Source organism: Calonectris borealis, chromosome 15 (genome assembly GCF_964195595.1).
Source record: "Calonectris borealis chromosome 15, bCalBor7.hap1.2, whole genome shotgun sequence".
NCBI lineage: Eukaryota > Metazoa > Chordata > Aves > Procellariiformes > Procellariidae > Calonectris > Calonectris borealis.
Window position 1 is genome coordinate 17,998,252 of NC_134326.1, and position 24,682 is coordinate 18,022,933.

General features: G+C 49.4%; 1 protein-coding gene across 8 annotated transcripts in view; it reads right to left on the minus strand.

Moving 5' to 3' along the window:
- ARHGAP26 (Rho GTPase activating protein 26) overlaps positions 1 to 24,682 on the minus strand; it is a 153,400-nt gene that overhangs the window by 13,285 nt on the left and 115,433 nt on the right. For 6 of the 8 annotated variants that reach the window (XM_075164469.1, XM_075164470.1, XM_075164467.1 and 3 more), the window contains exon 20: positions 23,891 to 24,044. In XM_075164469.1, coding sequence (XP_075020570.1) covers positions 23,891 to 24,044 — 154 coding nt within the window. Of the gene's footprint in view, positions 1 to 890; positions 1,330 to 1,364; positions 3,845 to 23,890; positions 24,045 to 24,682 lie in introns of those variants that run through there. The other 2 variants (XR_012675994.1, XM_075164471.1) reach the window with 2 other exon arrangements.

Here is a 24,682-nt window from a genome sequence, read left to right on the forward strand (position 1 = left end):
GCGACCCCACAGGCAACCCTTGGGCAAGTCCCTGTCCCCATCCTCATTCCCATCCCCATCCCCGAGCTGGGGGCTCCCGAGGGAGAGGGAGGGGAAGGGATACGGGCAGGGAGGGCTCCAGAGCATGCAGTAACAGCGGTTTACGGGTCCCACCACACCAAATGGATGTTGGAGGGAGGGAAAGGGCTGCACCACGACTAACATGCCAGAGGCCATCGCTTCATCTCTTCTCCCTCGCCTTGGGGAACTGGCACTTCTCCGAAGGGAATGGAATGAAGTTGCTGAGCCGCTTTCTGACAGCACCAGGATAAGTCCCAAGGTGGAGGGAAAGGTGGTCCACAGGCAGAGAGGGGCACGGCCCTCCCCTCTCTGCTCCAGGCTGTAAATATAATTCATTTCAAATACCTGTCTGGGATTATAAAAACAGTTTCTGGATACGTTTAACTCAGATTTCCTCTTGCCACCGTGCGCTGTGCAGTGATGTGCCTCCTCCATGCTCCAGGAGAAGCTTCCTGAGGAGCACGGCTTGGACCAGTAGCCAACTTGGAAAAAAAACCCAATCTCCAAACAGGATGAAAGCAACCCCCTCCCCTCCAAAGCGAACAAAAGGAAGGTGGCAGCACCGGTGCACACACAGCGGGACAAAGCGCGGGCAGGCTCGTGTGGGGGCAGCGGTCAGGGGAGCCTACGCTGCCCCTTAAATCTTTAATAAAAAGGTGAAGTCTCTGTAAAAAGGGTAATGGGTTAACCCATGATCATTCAATACCTATTAGATCACAACAGCAGAATTTCTTTTTTTTTCAGTCTCCGGCTTTTGCTCCTTAAGCCCAGAATGAAATGTTTCATATATTAACAGTGAAGAGAATATAACAAACCTTTTTCTTCCATTTCAAGCTGAATGTAAAACCTCAAGCTCTGTTATTTAAAAGAAAAAGAACCAACCCCCTCCAATATCCAAGAGGGTCTCCAGGAAAAATTTATGATTAACCTTGAATTTTGTATTTTCTTGTAATTTTCTTCCACTCAGTTTGAGTTACAATTTAGCACCTTAAAACTAAAATATCACTTTTGGCACACCAGCTTCCCTCCAGTTCATGCATCTGTGCAGCCAACACCCTGAAACCTTCCTCGCCCGCACCAGGCTCATCTCTGGGTATTTGGGTCTTCCACCAGCGCCAGCACTTGCCGAGAGGCCGGTGACTCTCGCCGGCGGTTCCTGCGTGGCCTTCCATGCACCCGCGAGCGAAGCTGGCAGCCGGCGCTCCCTGGCACTCTCTGATGGTGACAACTCAAAATTGAAAGGATAGGTCTGTGGATTTGGTCCAATTTCTAGGGAGAAAGTGTCCATGTCATAAATACCACCACCGCAATGGCACCTAGAGGACACTAAAGAAGGTTAAATTGTTGGCCTGAACTCTGAGGTCCATATCTGCTTAAGGCCAGACTCTTGGCTTCTTTACTCCTCGTAGAAGCTGCGCCACTGAATTCAACAGAAACTAAGGATTTCCCCTCGTAGTTACGGGCAATACCTTTATTACACCAGCGGATTACATGCATATAGAAATGAGATACAGCAGTGCATCGCAACTTTCACAGGAGGGCTGTAAAACAGGGAACGTTCATAGGCAGACTATTAACAGAAATCCTCAAAATGTTCCCCTAATAATTGTCACTATTTAAAACAATCTTTTTGCATTTTTCCATCATCAAAATTGTCAGTCTTTTAAAAAATGAGTAATTACCTGTATTACTTAGTCTTTAACAAATCTGTTAGACATTGGTACTTACCATATATTAAATCTATTTCCAACTTTAAACAGAAGGAGGTGCTACAACGACCACCACGTTAGCCCAAATTGCAGAAATTAAACCTTCAAGCACCAGTTCTTGCTGCTTCTTTTTCTTTCTAGCAGGTGTAGTTGTCTGGCCATTCGTGATGACGTCCTACCTTCCCTTAACGCAACAAGCTATACAGCACTTAATGGCAGGTAATTTTGTTTTATTTCGTCTGTGCGTAAGCATGCTTCTGCCCTCTAATGGAGAGAGCATGTCGGCTGCATTTGAAGACATGGAGAGTGGTCTCCTCTGGGCAGCGGGAACTAGAACATTTCCTTCACTGTAAGTACTGCGAGAAGAACCAGTATTTTGGAAGCCAGAGCCCGTTGGTTGTAATACCTGTATGCAATGTTCTCTGCCTCTATAGAGCTAAGCTACTATAGTGAGCCTCCAAGATGGTACATGTCTGCACGGCAAATGAAATACGAATGCATGGGTTTATCACCTGAAAGGCAGAGGACCTGCTAGGTGTGCCTTTTGTCTTACCATGGCCTCTCACCATTCATGTAGAATCCTCCATCCTGGTGATCTCAAAAATCTCTTCATCAAATGTACGTTACCTGCTCTGAGCATGGATTATCTATAGGCAAGGAGCATCACCTTGGGAAGCAGACCTCCCGGCGTCTAGCCACTGGCTCCAGCAAGGTTCCTCTCCACTGAACTGTCTGCAGGGCAGGATGAGTCCTAAGACAGCTTAGACACCTCTAGCCATCAGCCCATCTTCTGGCTGGTTACAAACCCAGTGGGCAGCAGTCTCTAATGGACCGCAAAGGCCCCGTGCGGGGTAGGAGAGGGCAAATGAATGGCACAGCACTGCCCTTCTCAGAGAGGAGCTTGGCCCACGGTCAAGGTGGGCCTTGGAGGGGGCAATGAGCTGGTGACCGAAACGTGGCTGGGCTTGTCCCCCTGAGAGCGGCCACCGACATCCACCAGCCCTCCCGCCGTAGCTCCCACCTCCTCTGCGGGCAGTGGTCTCCGCGTGCAAGGGGACATCCCGCTGGGTGTGCCAGCGATGGTGTGCCTGCAGCGTGGGACGGCCACCGCCTCCGCTGCTGACCCCGGTCCTCCTCACTGCACGATGGAAGGAATATCCAACCGCACAGGGCTCTGGGACTAGAAATTCCCAACGCGCTTTTTGAGATGAAATCATTTTAAAAGAATGCAGCTCTCGCTACTCGTAAAGTCAGCTCTGTCATCGCTCCACCAACTGCGCAATCTGCTACACTAATTACAGTGCGTAATGCAATCAATACGATTCTCAGAGAAGAGAGCTATTTCTGCGATGTTGCGGTAAAAAAGCCTTACAGCAAGAACCGGCACTTGGGCCAGCCTCTATCTAAGAAGCTATCAATAATTTGGAGCAGGATTTTGGTGTCTTTGGATCCTTTGGTGGCCAAGAAAACACCCTCTGTGCCCACCAAAACAACTGAGAGAACTATTAACTAACGACAGCATGTGGATTTCTAAGTATGAAGACCATCCTGTTTCAATCAGGTTGCTCACAGAAGAGAGGAACGTGGTCCTACGATGACCGAGCTACCCCTGCACAGCCTCGCGGTCCTGCTCCACGAGTCTTCCCAGCACATTTCCTCAAGAAGAACAAATGGACGTTTCAGGACCCGGCCTGAGCTGGCCCTCCCAGCACCTACAGACCACGGGGCTACGATGCGCACGAAGGGTTCATCTCCCTTCCGTGAAATACAGGTATTTATTTTCAAGATACTGCTTGAGTATCACCTTTCTGAGCTCGTGTGACTGCAAGACCTGAGTCCTGTCTCGCTGGAGAAGTCAGTGCTCAGACTATTTTGAGGTCTCTGGCATTTTGGAAAATGGTTTTCTTGTAGGATCCAATTTCCTTTCTGTTTCTCATGGAAAGAGCAGAGGTGGTGAGAGGCTTTGGGGAAATGTTGGCTGCTGCCTGCTTTCAGTTCTGCCTGCAGAAAGCAAATGTCATCTGGACCTTTTTTTTCCTTCTTCTTACTCTGGAGGACTTTGCGAGGGGCTCTTCCTGTTGGGTGCATAGTGGGAAACAAAACAGAGAAAAAAATGCTAAGAACCAAAAATGCCAGAAGCAGGAAACAAAGCAGTGGCTAAAATTAGAGTCTTCCAAGGCGGGTATGGACTTTTCCCCAACAGAAGCAGCAGAGGGAACTCCACAAGTCCGTAGCCCAATACGTCCCGAGGCTTTCACCTTTCCTGCCGGTCCGTCTGTGCCCCTCGAAAGCAGCAGCCGTGACCTGCAACCCAGCGAGGAGGTAGAACTGCCCTGGAAAGAGCAGGGTGCGGGAGGACGTCGTGTCGCAACGGTCGGTCCCACCGGTTGTGGGGGCACCTGCGCCTTCAACTCCTGTCTGCCCCTTTGCCAATCCCATCTTCCAGCAAACAAGTGTACTTAGAAATGTATTTAGAAGCTAAATCCTCCTCCCTGCTTCCCGTGCCTGCTGTACACACTGCCTTTCCCATTCTGATGTTTTGTTTCCTGCCTGAACATGCGAAAAAAAGCAGCACCTCTTGTTTCCAGACCCCGGCCTCCTTTCCAGTTGCTGTAGTTAAAAAATCTCTTTTCTAATCCCTTATCATAACCTGTCTCTTTTCAATTCCTCTTTCTCTGCAATCTGCCTACCCAGACTGCCTCCGGCACTTTCTCCGGCTCAACTCCTCAAGGCATTTACAGGTCTGAAGAGTTATTCTCAGCAGGGTTTCCAGACAGCTTCTGCTGCTTTGTTCTCCTGGCTGAGAGGACATCAGTTCCACTTCAAAAATGTTTACAACTTCTTGTTTATTTTTGTGGAACTCAGAGCTATTTCTGACACAGAACATCTAACAGCTATGAATGGGCATAGTCTACTGATGAATTAAAACCCTTTCATGAAATCACCTCAAGAATAAATAACAATATTCCCATTATGGCATTATCAATATCTGACTAATGCAATAAAATACATCAAGAACCACCCAACTCTTTAACTCCTGTTCCGTTCCTATGAAACAAAGCTGCAGAACATAAGGCTATTCTCTAAGCTAACCAGAAAAAAACCCAATTACAGTATTACTTAATGCCAGGGCACTTAAACTCTGCTAAAACAAGGCCAAAATTGCAGCTCACCAGTGGACATAGCTCTGTTGGCTAAATGAAATGGGAGGCAGCCTTTGGTTGAGAAGCTCATGAAGTTCATGCAATGCTGCACATCCTAGCAAAGCTCAGAGCGCAGATCTGGATGGGCTCTAGCAAGCAATTCCCCAGGCTCTGGCTGCACTGCAGGTTAGTGATGGCACCACACACGACCCTCTACATGACCATTAGCTCACAGGGCTTCAGATTGGCAGGATTCTTCCTCTCCTTGGTACTTTAAGTGCAAGAAAAATGATGTTAAAACTCTCTCCAGTGTTATCCTCTCAGGAGTTATCTTGCTGCATAATCATTCAGGTGGAAAATAATGACACACTTAGGGAAATAAGCAGCCAAAATACATTGTGGTCAACATCACTTGACCAAACAGGTCCAAAAAAATTCAGCTTCTTCAGCGTGGACTTTCCCCACATCTCCATTTACTAGTTCCTCTGTCTCCATGAGCACAGATTACAGAATCTTCTTTTGGATAATATGGACATGTCCCTCTTTGTAATCTTGAAGATACCCAGCACATTGGTTTGTCCTGTCACTTTGCTGCTTGGCTTATTTCATAAGCTTGGCTTTAGTAATTTCATAAACCATCTAAAAACTTTTCCACTTGAATAAAAGAGAGAATGGGGAGAGTTCTGACTTTGGGAAGGAGAGCTGGAGTTTCTGTTGTCCCATTTAACAGGCATTTCCATTTCCAAATACAGACAGATGATGCTTGATGTTTCAAAGGGATGCAATGACATTGCTGGTTTGGTATAGCCTTCTAGCATGAAGCTTAGAGACTGATGTTAATGCTGGAGAAAGACTAAGTGAATAAGCAAAGAATCAGAAATGGATGCATTTGCAGCATGAGCAAGCGTTGGACACACTGCAGAAAGGAAGCTCGCTGGACTGGTGTGTATGTGTCTTCCCCATCGGGTGGGATCCAGGCGATGGGAGCATCGTGTCATCTTAATGTGGAACAGCATTTCATTAATGGTTGCACAACTCGTTTATAACAGACAATTTGCAGTATCAGTAGGAAATTACCAACCCATCAGTCACCGCTCTTACAGAAACATCGTACCAGCACTGGAAGTGGGACAGGCAGGAAGAGACGGGCAGTGGAACAGGGGCAACCACGGGTCCACGCTAACATGTCTCTGGGTCCTTCATGGCACCTAGCCTGGACATGACATGTTTTGCCTCGCCCCACCATTTGCTCGGCAGCTGTATTAATTCTGCTCCATTAATAACCCCCTCCCTGCTTCCTCTCTGCTCAAAAGGCTCTCAGCAGACTAAAAATGAAGCTGGCAGATTTTATGTTGAACCAAGTGCTTTCAAACCGTATTAAAGCTCTTAATTATTAATAGAAAAGTTGTAATGTGCCAGTAGGAAGCCAAACGACAGTTTAGGAGGGAAGTGTTGGTAAATCAGGAGCCAGCATCTTAGTCACATCTTTTCCATCGTGCCATTGCTTCTAATACATGAGGTAATTCTGCAAGTCTGGATGTATTAGTCACCAACAAATTGTATTCACAATTAAGGAGAACTCAACAGTCCTCCAGAAATCTCACATCTTCCTCTGGCATTCAATCCACTGCCATCTTACATCCCCCAGAAAAGAAAACTCTCCCATCTGCCACCCCAGCAACCATATGGGATTCTTGGAAAATGAAGGCAATTAAAGTCCCTGTGGGATCACAGCCCCCAGATCAGCTGGGGGGTGTTTGGTAGGATCAAATATTTGAGGTAAACACATCCTGTGCACAGGACAGCCCTGCTTCGCTGCTGAGCACGGTTTGCCAACCATAAGCAGCTCAGACCTGCCGAACGCAGTTGAGGGTGGCCTCGTTGCGGGAAGTCGGAGCTGCAGGAAAGCTCACCGATACGTAACGAGGCTGTCCTTGCTACCAGCCACCGTCACCCTGAACCCGGGGAGGACTCCCCCAACCCTCTCCCCAAGGCTCCTGGAGGACCTGCACTGCAGCACCAGCCCCACGTCGCCCCATCACCCCGGCCCCGGGAGCCCACAGCAGCCCGGGTTGGGGCTCAGGGCAAGGGGGAATCGGTCTTTATCTCCCAAAAACAAAACTCCCTTTTGCTGGCAGGGATGTTCTGCTGCAGGGAGCCAACACGGGGACGACCGGACTGCCCGCAGTGCGGCAAGGGCAGCTACGGAGGGAGATGCCTGGAGCTGACTATTTTGCCCCATGTGCTCTCAGACTCTAACATGAGCCCCAGAGAAAAAGTAATGTTCTGCAAACAGCCAAGGAGGTCAGTCATTATGGGATGGGCAGCAGCAACCCACCCCACAAGCTGTTACTGTCAGCTCTCTGAAGGAAGAAAAGTTTCTTTTACTTTTTAAGTAACTTCTGGAAATGGTCAGAAAAGCTACTCCACACCGTAAAAAATTCATTCCTGGCTAAGTAATCTTCCTTGCATAATTTGATAGAAGGCCATTTCCAGACTCAAATCCTAACAAAAAACAAAGAGCGTTTATTTAAGCCTTCATCAGCACCACAAGCTAAAACTCTTATTTTTGTATCGTGTAAATATTTTTCACACAGTGTAAAGAACAAACACCTGCCCACATAAGTCATACGCATTGGGAAAAACAATGAGGATTATTCTGGCCTGTAAAAATGATTTGAGAATAATGGGTGAGTAAAGTCACTGCATAATAATTTTCCACATTTACTTGATTTGCCTGATTTCCTTTTATATATTTGTTCTTGTGCTGCTTTGTTTTGCAAGTATTCTGCAAACATCAGTTATAGAGAGCTGACCAAAACCCAAAGACTACAATACTGAAACGATCCAATTTGATCATATTTATCAAAAGAAGTTCTGGGCTTGTTCTGTTCTTTCTTTTTTCACCTTTTTTCACTTGAAAAACCCAAACTTTGTAATGACATTTTTGCCTCATCAGCTCTTACCAGCAAAATCCTCCTCCTCCAGTTGCACACCCCCTCCCAGTGCAGCCCAGCTGGGAGGTGTGAGCACGACAACCCTCCCAGTTTACTGGCCCAACCTCAATTCTTCTGCCTGCAATCAAGCTGAAAATATAGCCTTTTCTCCCTTCCCGTTAATCAAATACAGTGAAGATTAATACGTTCAATTCACTTTTTTTTTGGTTGGTTATTTTTTCACTTCTATTTGTAACATTCCATGTGCTTTCCCAAGTCTCCCTGCGGGCTGCACCCACTGCTGTGCCCAGAGTCCCCGCGGTGTTTGGGGAGGACCCCAGGAGGTCAAGCAGGGGTGGCTGTGAGACTGGAGCAGGTCGATCCACCAGGGTTTGGAAACCTCTGAGGATGGAGACTGCAGGCACTCACACCACATTAGTATTACACCATTACACGTGGAAGAGCCTGGCTCTTGGAGGAGACCTGAAAGACACTTTTTATCAAGTCAAACATAACTAAAGCCACAGAAAGACACAGAACTTTAAGTCCCATCTTGGGCTGCCATACTTAAAAGCTACAGATATACTGGACAGAGATAATTTGTTGGTGTCGTTATTTGAAGAAGCAGTGGTTGGGGGGCAAACCAGCATGGGCTGGAAGAGCCCCAACTCCCCTGTGGTCCTCAACGAACAGCTCAGGCTCAGCCTTGGCTTTGTCATATAGAGACCTCTTTGCCTTCAAGCTCACACGAACGTGCCTGCACAAACCCTTCCTGACCAAGGCACCGCTCCTCCAAATTGCAGCAGAGCAACCAGTGAGGCAGGGCAAAGATCCATGCTGCTACCTGAAGGCTGATGCTATTGAAGAGCACGCGGAAGGCAAACAGCTGCTGAAGCTTTCTCGCATCCACCACCACTACCACGATGCCACACGACAGCCTGCAGATGGACAGGCATCCCCGCTGTGCTTAAAGAGGGGATAAATTTTCCCCGCTCCTCGGAGTTCCCCAGCAGGAGCAAGGTCTGGGTGTTTGTTTAACGCAGGCAGCTCTGCTTCCATGCCTGCTGCCCCCTCCCCTCACTCCCACCCCTTCAGCCTGGCACGGGCAGAAGCCAGAGGGGATTTTCCTCTCCTCCGCAGGCGACACGGCTGCTTGTGTTCATGTTTTTCCAAGCACCAGTGCAGACAACAACAAAAGATGAAATACTGCTCCTTCCTCCCGTGATTTCCTTTCCCACTGCCCAGTAAACCCAGCCGGGACACCTTCCCTGCAGGAAGCCTGCGGACCGCTTCAAACCCGGCCGGCCTCGCCGGGACCAGCTGCCACCACGGCCAGGTGCCGGCAGCCGGGGGCTGAGCCGGGCGAAGGGGGGAGCGATGCCAGTGTGCGGGGGCGGGCGAATAATTGGCGGCGGTTCTTATGCTACTGATAATTTCCCAGCTTAGCACAGCCCTGTCAACGGTGTCTGCACAGCGGCTTGTGCACAGCCAACATGCAGCTGGACGGAAAGCGGACAAGGGCAAATTAATCGGCGGGCAGGATCCCTTACGGCGGCAGAAAGGACCAGGGAGATTGGGTTACCTCCATTTTAAGTTAAAGTGGTGGCGTTACAGCTCCAGCTAATTTATGAAGTTAATTAGGCACAAGGATCTTCTTTCAGAAGGAGACAGGATGTCTTTGTGAGCGAGCAGCCCTCCTGCCCCTTCGGGGGAAATTGTCAGCTTTTTGCTGGGAAATCGGATCGCACGGGAGGAGGGGGTGGCCGGCCCCGGGACAGCCACCCCCAGAGGTGGTCCCCATCTGAACCCCGCTCACGCGCCGCTCCTCCGCCCGCCCCGGCTCATTCACCGCCCTGGCAGTTGTAGCTGCTGGGCGACTGGGGAGGTTTGGTACGTTTTCAGCATTTTCAGTGCCTGTGTGGTACGGCTGGAAACCAGCACTGCCTTCAGAAAACACTCCCACATTCGTCAAAAGACTTTTACAAGGGAGAGTCTAGGCTACATCCTTGATTTTGAATTAAATCTGCCTGCAGAAAGAGGAACCAAAGAATGCATTTGGCCGTTTCTTTAAAATATTTTGTCTGTGGTGACATTTATAGGTGGCAGAAAGACCTAATTTACTATCATTTTGCTTTCAGCAGTCTCAGTAAAAATTTTGGCTAGGCTCACGCTTGAGAGATTCTGCCCAAAAGAAACTCAGATGCAGACTGAGCAGAGACACTGGAAGCAGAGCCGGGATGCGGGGGCTGAGTGGGCTGGGGCGAGCGCTGCACGGCAGCCACGGAGCAAAACACACCCCGGGACCCGCAGCTCGGCCGAAATCAAAGGGGAGAAGAGGGACGGCAGGCAGGAAAGGGAAAAGCAAAAAAAGAAAGAACTGGCCAGCAAGAAGATGAGTCTGAGATCTGCACATCAGCTCATAACAAAATAGAGGCTGTTCTGCTAGCTGCCCCAGGGAAGGCTTTGTTGTAGCATCTTTGATTCCTGCATCCATTTCCCCACAATGGCCATAATGTATTTTCAAATACTGCTTTATTTGAAAGTAAAATTTCCATTAGCCAATATTTGTCTGAGGCTGTTTCTTTGAAGAAAATACTGCTATGCAGCTATCTCCACACTAATTATATGAATTAAGAAAGCAATGAAAGTGCAATGTCTGTATTTTCTTTCCCGGGCTTTCAAGAAAGCTGTCTTTTAAGCATATGTGCCACTGAAGTTTAAGGCGCTTTTTTAGATCTCTTGGAGGGAGATCTAATGTAATTCAGTTTGCGAGAAGCACCCTTAGATGTTCCCAAAGCAAATCACACAAACAGAGCGATGCTGTTCAAAGGCAGAAACTTCTGAAAAGTCCCCTGAGAGGCAGCACTGGGAAAAGGTGCGGACAGTGGGAGTCAGGCTGGAGGAGCTGCGGGACAGCCTGGAACGCGGAGCCTCTGAAGAGGCCGTCCGTCCGTCTGCGAGCACCCACGCACCCTACGCAGGCGATAGTGCCCAGAGGAGCACACCCACGGTAACTCCAAAGCAGCAGATTCAAAGCAACCACCTAACTCATTCCTGCTGAGAAAGGGAAGATAGGCGCCTGATCCCGCTAGTAAAAGGGCTCTTAGTCTGACAAATTACCTTTGTTTTAATGGATGAGCCTGCAGAAAATATTTTGACGTATGACTACTAGTTCACATGGGGTTAGCCACAGAACTGGAGGCTTATTTTATGAGAATATTTGGCTTAATTTTCAAGTTCAATTTGTGGAAAGTTTCTAGACCAAGAGCCAACTAAATAGTGAAAGAGCTAAAGCTTTGAAAAGTTGTTATGCCAAACTCTGGGGGATATGAAAAGCCCACACAGCAGAAAAACAGATAAACCATCTGTCTTCGACCTTTCCCTTCTGCGAGCCCAAAGCACGAGCCCGCCGAGCAGAGGTGCGGGGGGAGCTGGCGTCCCTTTGGCGCTGGACTTTTCCTCTTGGCCAAACAGCCTTAAATATCTCGCCTCAAATGGAAGTTTGTAATTTCCCTCTGCCCTCCCAAAACACGGTCACTGCTCTTGTGGCCTGCAAGCATCGTTCTTTTTCACGTATCTTAAAATACCTCATGGAAGCATTCAGATGCTTAGAAAATAAATCCAGGATTATTTAAACACAACATAGGAAAGAATTATGAAATATATACATATACACGTATATATATGGAAGCTTTAAAATGGATTGCCATCAGCAACTAAGCCCGAGGTATATTTATCTGCGGAGTCCACTGAGTACGCTGCTTGTGTTTTTCATGAAACAGGTTTAAGGATGTTTGCCAGACCCTTGAATCACTAAAGTTTATGGAGCTTTCTAACTGCAGGCACAATCTAGGACTCCCACGTTAAAACTGCTTTAAAAAAACCAAACATACAGACACCCTTACAACAGCCTGCACCAAGAAAAATAAGTAAGTCATAAGATACTTTGAATATTATGTCATCTAGAATAAGCCAAGCAACAGACTGGGAATTTTAAGATCTTTTCTCAAATAAGAAAACTAGGAGATAGGCGGTTTCTGTTTAAAACTGGAAATAATCTCTACTCCTCTTGAGCACGAAGCTAACCCCACGTGTAAAATACAAAATGCAACGCACCCCCGGAGACATCTGCCTAAATCCCCCTGCCTGGCCCAGCACAGAGAAACGCCCCTCGGTCCTCCGGCAGATAACCCGAGTAGGAAGCTCGCTTTGCCGGCTGGAGTATCCGTCTTTTTCTTGCAGAAATTTGGCATTTTCCCCTCTCCCCAGGTCCCAACCCACCCTGCAGTGCCGCCAAGTGCCCTTCAAACCATGCTCACGGGGAGCCTCTGCAGCAAACTCATTTTTCTTCCTGGCACAGAACCTGACACCTCATTTTTGCTGTGCTGTCCCCAATCTTGCTCTTACAACCTTTTAGTATTTCCTGTGACTCCAAACAGGAGAGGAAACAATTACTTTTGGGGTAACTTCACCCCAATCTGCGTCAAATGCCACAGGTTGACTTTCTGCTGCTGAGGGCAGTTTCGTGGCCGAGAACCCTCTGCCCCTCCAGACAAAATTATGTGCAGATCTGTTAAACAGGGGTGTCCCAGGGCTCTTCCCCATTTCTGCAAGCAGCGTGGCAGCACCTCGCAGCTCTGTTAGGAGGCAGAAAAGATGCAAACCCCGACCAGCCACACGAGGAGGTATCGAAGAAGGGAAAGACAAAATAATTGTGTATCATGACGCTGCTTGGAAGGCAATGCTTTGAGCAGCAATTTCCCTGGGGACCTGGGGTTGGTGACCCAGGGTTGGGGACCACCCAGGGCACCTCTCGCACCAGCTCCGAGCCATCCCACCCCACTGGGACCACAAACAGCGAGTGTAAAACCCCCAGTCCCAGCACATAACCGCAGTCAGGAATAGGTCTGCTCGTCTTAAAAAGAAATTTAGATAAGGCTTTTCCGGAGGAGCTGTGATTACAAGATTTTACCTAATCCCTAAAAAATGCCATTTTTTGTTTGGCAGTCAGAAGATCCGCCCCTCGAGGCTGGCCTTCGCGCTTATAACCCAGATTAGGCAAAAGCCCAGTGTTTCGGGTTCTGGGCTGAGCTTTGCATGGCTGCACAGAGCAGGGCTGGTGGGAGACGCTTCTCTCCAGCCCGAGCAGTTACCAGCTGTGGTTCGCTGTGTGTCACCTAATGGTGCCAGGCACACACCAGGTGCTCAGGGCTTTAATCCCCCGCCAACGAAGGGCAGCAAAGGACCTGCGGTGGTGGAGGAGGGTCCCGGGGGGGCCCCAGCCCTGAGTTGCTGGCCCCAACAATGCCTCTCCCAGCTTTGGCTGGAGCCGCAGTGGCTCCCGGCCAGCCGGCCACAATGCGGTGGAAGGAAGAAGTAACAGCTTTGTTTTGCCCAAAGCCTCGCAATTAATCAAGTTCCTATTTCCTCGTGGTCCCACTTTACCTACCCCAAATGCACCAGGCAATTTCTATTGCCATGTCAGGGTCCGGGCACCCTGTGCCTACCACAAGGTTTTCTTTGCAATTTCGTATGAACAGAGAGAACCAGAAAATGAAGCTAAAGTAAAAAGAAATGTCTTTACCATGGTAAGCACTACTCGGATGGCATTAAGAGTTCGCTGCAATGTGGGAACCTCCCGAGCAGGCTGGCAGCCCCGACGCTGCCAGCTGCCGTCCCCTGGGACACCCTCCTGGGCACCAGCTCTCCCACCCAGGAGGAAGAGGACCCCTCTGAGCACAAATTACCCCATTTTTCTAGCGACACACATCAACACAAAACACCAGTACATTTTCCTGGTCTTTTTCCAAATTAAAAGTGGGGCTGAATATCAGGGGCGGGGAGAGCGGGTAAGAATCCAGGTTTCTCAGGGACAGGAGTACTTGATTTATGAGAAAATTTCTTAAACAGAAGTCCCAGAGATGCCATTTCAGAGAGACATTCCCAAAGTGGCTGACGGGAAGGCAGGATGAGGGTGGGACTCGCTCCTGCGCCTCCTGCACCTCTAATTGCCTTTATTCTCCATGAATATAAACAACACGAGCAAATAAAACAGAGCCACAAAAGCCTCTGCAAAACAAGGGCAAGAGAGCAAAAGGGAGAGGAACTGAAGAGGTCGTGCAGGTTAAGGGCTCATTTCTGACACACCACAACCCCCTCTGGACGAGGACGGACGGGCAGATGCGGTGCAGCAGATGCTGCCTGCTCTCTCCTGCCTGCTCCGTCCAGCTCGCCCCGGGGAGAGGCAGCCGGACCCTCCACCAGCTCGTCCCAAGCCCCAGCCCCTTCCCAGCACTGCATCAAGGGTTCACCAGCTCCCCTGGCGATGTGCAGGGCAGATGCTCTGGCTGATGGTCTCTGTATAGGCTTACGTTAATCTATAGATAATTTTTTTTCCTTTTAAATGCGTTGCAGGGTTCCTATCTCCTGAACCTCATTCATCCTTCTGAAACAGGTAATATACTTACATACGGAAAATACAGCTTGAAACCACGAAGTGCATCAGTTCTGCACCTCACTTACATCATTTGATAACAGGGAAGGGATTATTTCAGAGATACTCTGACCTGTAAACCTGACCTCCAAGAAACGCTGGCGCGCAGAGGGAAACAGAAGCTCAAAAATTCCCCGGCACTTCGGAGGCTCTTCCACACTCTGGCACCACTGCGCTTTGCCAGAATTATCCGTACAATCCCAGCAGAAGACAGGAATGGGTAGTGAAAGAGGGAGAAAAAGGGGGAAGAGGCATTTGACATGGATGTTACCGAGGATGTATACATAACCTGCTAGCTCCCAAAGCCCCCGCGAGGACCGGACCACAGCGAACAGGGCAGCAACAGCCTGAGACGAAGCAAAACTGCTGGACTGGGACATGGCTCAGGCACACAGCTCTGTCCCGAGGGCAGACTGGAGCTGATCACACTGGTGCTGGCAGCGCATGTCCCCAGCACCGTAGCCCTGTCACCGCAGCCCGCTGCGACGAGAGAGGCAGCTGGCGCGGCTGGACCGCAGAGACACCCCCCGCACCCTCCCGTGCTGCCGCTGGCTCTGTGACCCCAGGTGCAGACCACAGCCTCGGCAGCCTGCTGGCACCATACCCCCTTATTCATCCCACGGGGTGACATCATTTTGCTCCTTCTGACACCCAGCAGAAGCATTCAGCTGACAAGGGTGGCAAATCTTTTTGCCAAGTCAGCAAGATGTTATCTGGTGAGTGCAACAGTTCCTTATTAACCATCTTCATTCACACTTTAAAGGTGTGAAAAACGAAGCAGTGACTAACAAGCATCTCCCTTGCAAGACCGGCTGGTTCCACTTCACCCGACGGCGCATCTAACACCACTGTCGGAATTAGTAACTTCAGCTGCAACCGGACATTTTCCTAGCTTGAAATGGAACGCTTCTGAGCAGCTGCCATCCCGGCTCTTACTGCCGAATCCGGTGTGATAAAGAACGGGATTTACTTTTAGGATGTAAATCCCAGGGCAGGACAGAGGGCAGAGTCCAGACTGCTGTTGCTGGTGCTGCCCCTTAGACAAACCACCTTGGCCTCCCTGCCTCTATTTATGCCACTAGACATTCGATATAATATATCACAAGTATCTGTAAAAAAAAATACATGAAACTAAAAAGCAGCTGAGCATTTCTAGAACTTTAACTAAAAAGGCAAAAATGACAGTATTTTGTGACAGCAGCTGGCAGACATGGAGATCATCACTAACAGTAACCACCACTGTTAACTCTGCGGCCACAAGAAGGCTCAGCTTTGCCAGGACTGCACGTTTACCAATGTTTTAAAGCACTGTATTTTATAGGAAAACGGACCCACTCTTGAGGATAGGCTTCTTCCGCTGTTTGAGTTAAAGGGGCCAAGAGTCGGGGTGCCAGGGCCACTGCCGAATCACCCACTGGGAGCAGCACTCCTTGGAGCACTTGCACACATAACCTCTTTGCCGTGCTTTCATCGAGCTCTGCTTGGAAAATAAAATGGCACTGTCTCACGGCTTCTCTGTGCCGAATAAAACAGAAGCTGAATATGGCTGTAAAGAGTTCTTGGGCTTTCACAGCCCGCAAGTAACTTCCCAGACATGCGCTCTGTGTGCCTTCAGGGGGGTCTTTCTATAAATAAAAAGAAGTTTATTCTAGCTGCCAACTTCACACGGCATCCAGAAACCAAGAAACTCCCCCCTGAATTCCTAACCAACACCAGCTTCTGCTGCCCTTTCCACCTGGCTAATCTTCCTGCTGACATAGGGACATGGCTCCTGAAATACAAAGGATTTGTTCGTACAGTAATTTGACTAATGAAGTTTACATCACTCCTACTACTGACGACTCCACAAAAGTTTAAAAAAAAAAGCGAAGCAAAACTAAACAATTTATTTTTGCCGCAGAGATCTGTATTCTGTGCGGGTACAGGGAGCAGAGCTGCTGAATAAGGCTGTGTCATGTTTACATAGTTCTTTTTCAGAGTGGAAAAAGTGACTTAAATTTTGCAAGGAACCAGCAGCATTTAAAGATCTATTTACTTCTCGCGTGCTTTTGCTTACGTGGGTCACAGCTGATGATTGCTGAAGCCGCTTGCACTTTTAAGAGATTATTTATTCCAAAAAATACTATCCTGTTTGACAGACTGATGATGCTACACGGGTTTGTCTGCTGCTAGACATGGATTTGGGGTGCTGAGGGACTTCAGAGCAAGCACAGGGACGGGGCAATGGGGTGCAGTCCTCCACACGGCGCCCCATGGCCACCAGCACCTCGGTTTCTGCGTGCCGTCACCCCTCTCCTCCGCCGCCCACGGCTCCCCTCCCCGCCCCTCGGCCCAGGCCCAACAAGATGGAGGCTGTTTTGCAAATATATTAATACTTGAAATTTCTCTCATTCCCAGGCAGGGAAGGAGAAATGTTGTTCAAGTTTTAACTGGGATGCCTAATGAAGATTTATTCTGGTCCTGTAAATCAAAAGCACATGGGAATAACCACTCTTCCTTAGATTAACTGGGTTATTTTTTTCATGACCACTAGACCTTAGATCCACTCCTCATTTCTTTCCATGCCCGTGGAGGGAAGAAATAGCCATACTTGGTCAACAAGAAAATAAAGTAAAATGCGAATAGACACGTGATGACTAAATCCAAGTTTCCCAAAGCTATTATTTCTAAAGGCAGAGTCCCCGGGGCGAAGGAGGTGCGGCAAACCGCACGTGTCGGGGCTGGGTGGCCAAGCGGGGGCCTCGGCCGAGGCCATCGGTCCCCGCCATGGGCCTCGGCTCTGGGCACAGCCTCCCCCGGCCAGGCCCTGCTTCCCCATCACCTGGGGAAAACCCCGACTCCGGAGACCTCCGCCGCTCCGCCGGGACCGCAGCCGGGCCCGGAAGGGTGCGGAGAGGGGGAAACACCGTCGAAGACAGGCACTGTCGTTAGGCCGCTTGTATCTCCCCGAGAAGTCAGGCAAAAATGCCTGATAATATTTCATTTTGAGGGAGTAACAGATGATATGTTCTTCATCAAGTGATTTTTTTTCCTGATTTTTGACTTGGTTTGCACCTACGAAGCTAACTGAGGGCAACGAGTAAAGGCGTTGATCTTGTGAAGGGAGCCGCTCTGTAATTATCACACCAGCACAAAACTGAGCAGACATGGACCGGCACGTGAACCCATCCTACGTTAAAAAGACACCAAGGTCGCCAGGCCATGTACTCCAAATGCCGAAACAAGCCCTGGTGAAGCTTCGCCCTTTGGCTGCCCGACGGCGGGGCACGCACCGGGCCCCACCGCCTCCCCGAGGGAAAGCAAGAAGCGTTAAAGGAGAGATCACGTACGCAGGAGGGCAGGGAAATCAAGGCCGTAGGGGCTGTCAGGCAGCTTTAATTCTGCCGTTTCCTCGTGCGTGAGGACTCCCAACCTTGGGGGATCTCTTCCAAAGTCGGGGGGCTTCTCGGAGCTTTAGAGAAGCAAAGCGGACCCAGCAGGGTCGTGCCGGGTCAGCCCCGGGCAGGGCTGAGCCTGCCAGAGCCCCAGCTCGGGGCTATTTAATAGCTCAGTCCCTGCTATTTTTAGAGACACCCACTCACACAGCTGACGCTCGAGTCCCACCCCATAGAAAAAGGCGTCTTTCTGTGCCTGCTCTGCACAGGTAAAGCCTCCTCCCATGCTTCCCGCATCTCATCCCACTCCCATCCCACTGGCCCCAGGCTCACCCCAGCCCTGCGGACCCCAGACCCAGCTCCCGGCCGCCTGCACGCCTTGCGCCCACGGTGCTTCCTCGGGGCATTAAACCGAAGCCACGCTGCATGGGAAAAACAGCCAAACTTCTGCAGAAAGCATATGCAAACGCGCCGTGGGGAGCCATCTCTGTTCACGGGGCGACTTGCGGGAAGGTCTCCTCTCTCTAAGCTCTACCCAGCGCAGCGCGGGGCCAGGCATGCACCATCGGATGCAACCGGCATGGAGGCAGGCTGAGCTACAGGCAGAGTGCTGCCTGTTCAACCCGACGCACAGGAGAGCGGCGGACGGTGACAAGCCACATACCGTGGGATTCGCGACGCTAAAAGCAAACAGGCAGGTTTGCACGAAACTCTGCCCACAGCTGGGGAAGGAAGGGTCAGGCGAGCAGAAATGGCCAGGTCCTCCCAGGCACCCTGTCTTCCTGACGACAGCCACCCGCTGTCAGGACAGTGCAGATGGAGCAGGTTGTCCTGGCACTTGCCCGAGGCCGGCCAATGGAGGGGTGCATGGCTACCGCTGAAACGGGGCACCTGCAGGGCCTGAGCAAGCATCCCTCAGGCTAACTATGAATTTTAGGTGCTCTGCTATCCACCCCAACCCTTCCTGCGTGCTTCTGATGCTCGCCTCCCCTTCAAAAAGAAAAGGCAGAAGCCCCCTGGGTATCGTTTGCACGTACGTACATACTTATAAGAGTGCAGGCTAGCAATTTTGTGGAGTCGAAATGCAAAAATGCAGCCCATCTAGTTACCCGGCTAAACATCATCTGGCCCCACCCCACCTTCAAAACAGTCCCGCACAACAAGAAATTACTGTGAGAGGAGAAACCGAAACCTCGCGACTCCATCTACCTCCTCCACTGAGTTTTGACTGCTGTTTATTTTCCAAACTGTAACACATTAGTTGTTCAGCTTTGCAAACAACTGTAAAAGCCTGCAGCAAGTCACAAGCAGGAAGCCAGCCAAAAGCACCCAGTATTACACCCAACAGCTCGTTTAAGACTAAGGTATTATGCTTATTTTAAGCACTAAAAGGTGATTCTAATGAGGCTGTGTAACGCGATCCGGCTACTGCTGCCTGTGTTTGCAGCACCCACCTCTGATTTGGCCTCAGCCAGATTTAAGCGCTCGGAGCGGTCGCCCACGCACCCAGCACAGTGGGGCCCTGCATGCAGCACAGGTCTTTGAATAATCAGAGGACACAGATGAGACTAACAAATAATTAAAACAGAGAACAAAAAATACAAAGCAGGCACCAACCAAGGCGTCGATTATCCACAGTGATACACCCTACATCAGAGGCTTCATAGCTATGCATTGCAAAGCCACCACAGCAAGGTGCTTTTTTAAAAGGATTTTAAAAACCACTATCTTAAATCTTTTGCTTTTCATGATCATACAACTTAGTTTCAAAACTTCCCCCACTTCAGCTGAAGTATGTATCTACATTAGAAACACAGCACTTCTGGTTCTTGTTTTGCCATGTTTTCTAAGGAAGACGCTTTCTGCAAGGGCAGGAAAAAGAAACCCAACACTTCTTTAAAAACAAATCCCCCTCTCCGGGGCTTTGGTGGCCCTGGCAGCCAGCCCCGGTCCCTCCACACCCCACTGTCGCAGTGACAGCTCCTGGCATGGGACAGCAGTCCTGCTGACTCACCGAGTACAACTCCCGCCCAGAGCAGTTTTTCCATAAAAATAAAACCAGCCCTAATAAATAAATGCATTCCCATAGTAAAACCCCGATTGGTGACTGGGAAGGAAGAGCCTTTGCCCTGCAGCAAAACAATTTCCCTCCCAGTTGGTGAAGGAGGACCACGCTCAAGGGAAGGCAAGTCTGAGAACAACCGCGTTCCCCTTGGGAGGAGGACAGGGGTAACGGCACCGAGGCAGGGAGACCTCGGCCCCAGCACGGTCGCTGCACGGCCCCAGCTCATCGCGCCCAGAGCCTGGGGAAGCGGCACACGCACTCACGAGGGGGATTTAGGAACCAGCTCAGCTCCCCGTGGAGCAGACCTCGGGGATACATGAGCATTTAGAAGGGAGCCAAGAGGCTTTTGTAAACAAAAGCTCGAACATCTCTAATTTCACAGATAGTGTTCACAATTTTTAGCATTGCACATTTAAAGGCAACCTTTGAATGCATCGGTGCTCACTGCAGCAAATGGAAAACAAGAAATCCCCCAGACTTGCAGTCCTTAACATTTGTACTCCAGCAAGTCTCCCACTGAGATCAACAGGACTTATTTCCTCAAGAACATCAGTTTTCAGCTTAATAAGAAGCAAGAACATCGAAATGACCCAACTCCTTTCCCTGCAGTTTCCCAAAATGCTTTTGCAGAGGGTGAGTAGCTGTGCCACAGCTCCCGTGCAGTCAGGAGCCACCGTGCCCAAGGTGAAATGTCACGTGTGGGGACACCCCACTTGGGCTCTGCCAAGGCTTAAAGGATGAAGGTGGAAGCACTGAATCCAGCTGCAGCCTGTGGGGAGGAGGCAACTAATGATGGAAAGGTTTGATGGTCTCAGGCACACCGCTGTCCCTGCCCTGGGCTGGGCTGGAGAGCAGCTCCAAGGTGGACATCGCTTTGGGGCAACACAACGTCACCGCTTTCCCTGAGCACAAACCAGAGCTTGGTACCTTGTGACCAGCAGAAAGAATGAAGGCATTTCCCCTGCGTGGAAATCTCCATCAGCCCGTTTTTTTCAGCGATGCATTTAGCAGAAAATAAGGAGTAGGTCAAATTTTGGTCTGGAATATTTTTAATTTACTAACCTTTGCTGTTGTCCCGTTAGGGAAGCAGAGGTCCCTTTCTCGAAGGGAAGGAAACACCAAATCCAGGATTCTTTTGTACTTGTTCTCTTAAAGAGTTTCTTGTTCAGAAAGAAATCCCTTTTTCTTTCAAGGAGGAAAGCGGGACTTCCTGGCCTCCGCACACCTGGAATTTTACAGCTCCTCAGCTGCAGGGTTTGAATTTTGGCGAGCGCTGGCTCCCAGCTCAGGCAGCTGATCAGCTCATGGGCAGGCTGCCAGGAAAGCCAACCCCTCCTGAACGGGTCCTCAAACAGGATAGCTCTGGTCCACGGCCGAAAAATTACAAAAAATGGTGAAGAACGCAAGAAAAAACCCCAAAGTCCTGAAGCAGAGCTCAAAGACGGCTCTCAGAGGACCGGCAGAGAATTTGGCAGAGTATTTGAAGGAGCACAAAGGGCAAGGCACCTTGAGACCTTCCCCACTGCCGTATACCCTAATTGTGGGTCCAGTAATTATAGGGGAGCACCAGAACCCCTTGCACGGCAGTAACAGATACTACAGACGGACTGCAGTGTGCGTAGCTGGCCAGGGCTTCCTGCAAAGCCCAAATTACTCAGCTGGTTAAAAAAACAGAAGCAGCTTTATACAGCTATTATTTGGGTAGTCCCGCAGAGCAGCAACGACAAAGCCTCCGGGATACTGGCACCATTCAGACACCCTGCCCCGACCCAGACTGCAGCCTGTAAACAGCCGCGGGGCAGGGCTGGGGGCTAGACCCGCTGCTGGCAGCCCTCCTCGCCCTCCTCATCCTCGCCACTGCAAACTAACACGCCCACAGAGCGCTGACCACCGAGGGCAAAACGCCAGGGACCTGCCAAAACCATGGGCACAGACTTGTGCTCATGGGTAAGCAGGCACAGAGGAGCTGAAGTGACATCTATACATACTGTTGAAAACGAATACAATGAAGTCAGACGCTTCATTTCTCATTGAAAGACTGGATTAAAGATATTTGATTTAAATGTTCGGGTTATAGAGAAGAAAATATTTGCCTTGTGATATTATTCACCTTAAGACTCACTTCTCAACCTTTAGCTCAACATTGACTGAGAACTTGTGTATTCCTGTGTGTGTAAAAATTATCACATAATCACCGGATTTGAGGAAAATCACCAAATGCCACAAACATTGCCAGAACCATAAGAGCTGCCGGTGCTACCCTGCTAATCACTATTTCACTTTGCAGAATTGTAAAGGACCCTTAACTGGTGGCAAGCAAATGGTTTCACTGCCCGTCTGCTCGCTTAATTCCTCGGTAACAGCAAGATGCCTCCATTCCCCAAAGCCCCACATAGCTTTAACTGATATATTCTGCTGAACTTCTTTACGATTTCCTTCAAAAAATAAATTATTAGGAAGAGGCAACTCTTGGAATCTGAAAAACTGCAAATTTGGCAAACAAGTCCTGTAAGGTCACAGCAAGACTCAGGCTCACAAACCTTGCTGTATTTTAAGTCACATCATTTTTTTTCCCCTTGAAGAATAAATAAACTAAAAACATCCTGTTGGGGGAATGGTATGTGACTGGCTTCCAGAGCGTCAACCGACAGTACGGGCATGAGATAGCTACCCATCTTTACTCAGTACATAACACAGGTAATGCGCAACCTTAATTCGGAGACGTCCTACCTTTTGGATGCTCTATTCTGCCACCACAACACTCCTTGCAGGCGGCTTTCTCGCAGTAGGTAAATCCACAGAGAGCAGGCAAGGCACGGAGCGGAGCCAGCGCTCCCGGAGCCAACGCCAGGCAAGGTTGGCAAGAGGCCGGGCTGGTTTGGTAATCACGCAGCTCACGGTTTTAGTGGCAGTAATGGCGAGGAGAGAGGCAGAGCGGATGGATGAAAGCGAGAGCCTGTCCTCTGTTCACACTCGCGCAGGCAGGAGCGCCGGCTGCCCGCCGTGTACTTACCTTTCTGCCCGTGCAAACCATGCAGGCAGGGGCCTGAGCCGCCTCCACGCGCTGGCAGCGAGGGCTGCACCCCAGACCCCCCAAACCCCAACCCTTGCTGTCAACCAAGCCAACAGCAACAAGTTTCACCATCTCTACCAGTACCCGCCCAGGCACTTGGCCATTTCCAGTCCTTAGCAATCCTTCTGCTGATAACCAGAAGAAAGCAGCTAAAGCAAAAATGTCACTGTCTACTCTCAAGGGACTGGGGACTTCTACGGTTGAGTGGGAACTGGAAGTGTTTGGAGCCTGTGGGAGGACCGGAGGGGTGGGACGGAAGGTCTCCCTTAATTAAGAAGGTCACTGCATACGGCAAGGCCATAAACTGCCGTGGAGGCAGCAGCACTCCTCCCAGCCGATCCACGGGGACGGGCAGGGCTGTGCCGAGGAATGCTGAGGGGAAAATTGGCTTCGGCTTGCAAGGACTGCAATGGCTCTTGAAGATCTGAGCAGATCTTCACATGTATGAGGAGGGGATGTTCTGTGGGAAAATGCTATCGGGCCCGGCAGAGCCGCGGCAGGAAGGAAATTCCCCCAGCAGAGACGGCCATCGCGCGAGGGCTCAGCTGTGTCAAGTTCAGGGGACTTCATAAATAACTCGGCCGTCCCCAGGGAGTCATTGCTAAGGTCACTATTTTTTCCCTTGAACTTTCCAGATGAAGGAAGCAATAGCAGAAGCAATGGCACAGATTTGGCCGGAGATCAACTGTACTGACAACAGTCATAGGATTTAACTCAGAAGAAAAGTCCTTTGTGTTTGCTGGAGTTATCACCAGATGGGTCGAGCAGTTCAAGCAGCAATTGCGGAGTTCTGCTCGAAAAATATTCCACATGTGCAAAATAATCACAGCTGAAACTCGCCGGCAGATATAACCCCCAGTAACTAATGCTACCGCTTAGACCGAGTTAAAAATGCAGGGCACATGCTAGGCGCCCATTAAAAATTAAAATGTTAAATTGTATTCTTCAACAAACTGCTGGGATTCAGAGTAAGAAACAACCCTGACTAAAGATTAAGGACAGAGAGCCTATAAAATGCTAATTACCACTGTACTTACAGCGAATTTGGCCTGTTGGGTTTAATTACTTCTAGTTCAAGATCACTTGAGTTCAGGCTGGGCTGGGGAGCGCTGTTGGAGTTGAGGAAGCTGTTTACATTTGAAGAGATGACGGATTCCAGGCTGGAGTTGATGATACTGTTCCTATTCTCCTCTAAAAAAACATCAAAAACCAAGAATCATCAGCCATCGCACACACCTGCCATTGCACACAAAGGTAAAGAGCATACTGCCGCAAAGGCATCAAGCGTTCCTAGGAATAATCCCTGCCCTAATGCCAATAGGGCAGCATCTTACCGGACCCCAGAAGACAGGCAGTTAGTTTACAGTCATGTTTCCTAGATATTATACATTAAACTGTAAGAAATACCAGTTACTCTCGGTTTTTTTTTTTCCTTAAGATGCAGCTACATTTTAAATGAATACCATTTTTAGTAAGAAAATATTCCTTTTTCTCAAGGCATTAATATTTTATATTCCCAAAGACATCCAAAGTATCACACAACCTGAAAAAAATTAAAATGCAAACTACATACAGGAATGGATTTCTCTGTGACTGAAATCAGCTGCCAAGGGACCGAGCAATTGCGTGACTGAGCAGGATAACATTTTAGAACAAGAAAAGAACAGATCACCCAGTTAAAGTTTATCTCAGCAAAAAAATGCTTCAGCTAGGACTTGACATCAACTACTATTGATCCTTTCTGGCCAGGTCTATAATCCAAAAGCAGCAGAGGAGAAAGGGGACAGGGTCTCCACTTGCTTTCATCTTAGCTCTTCTGAAATACAGAG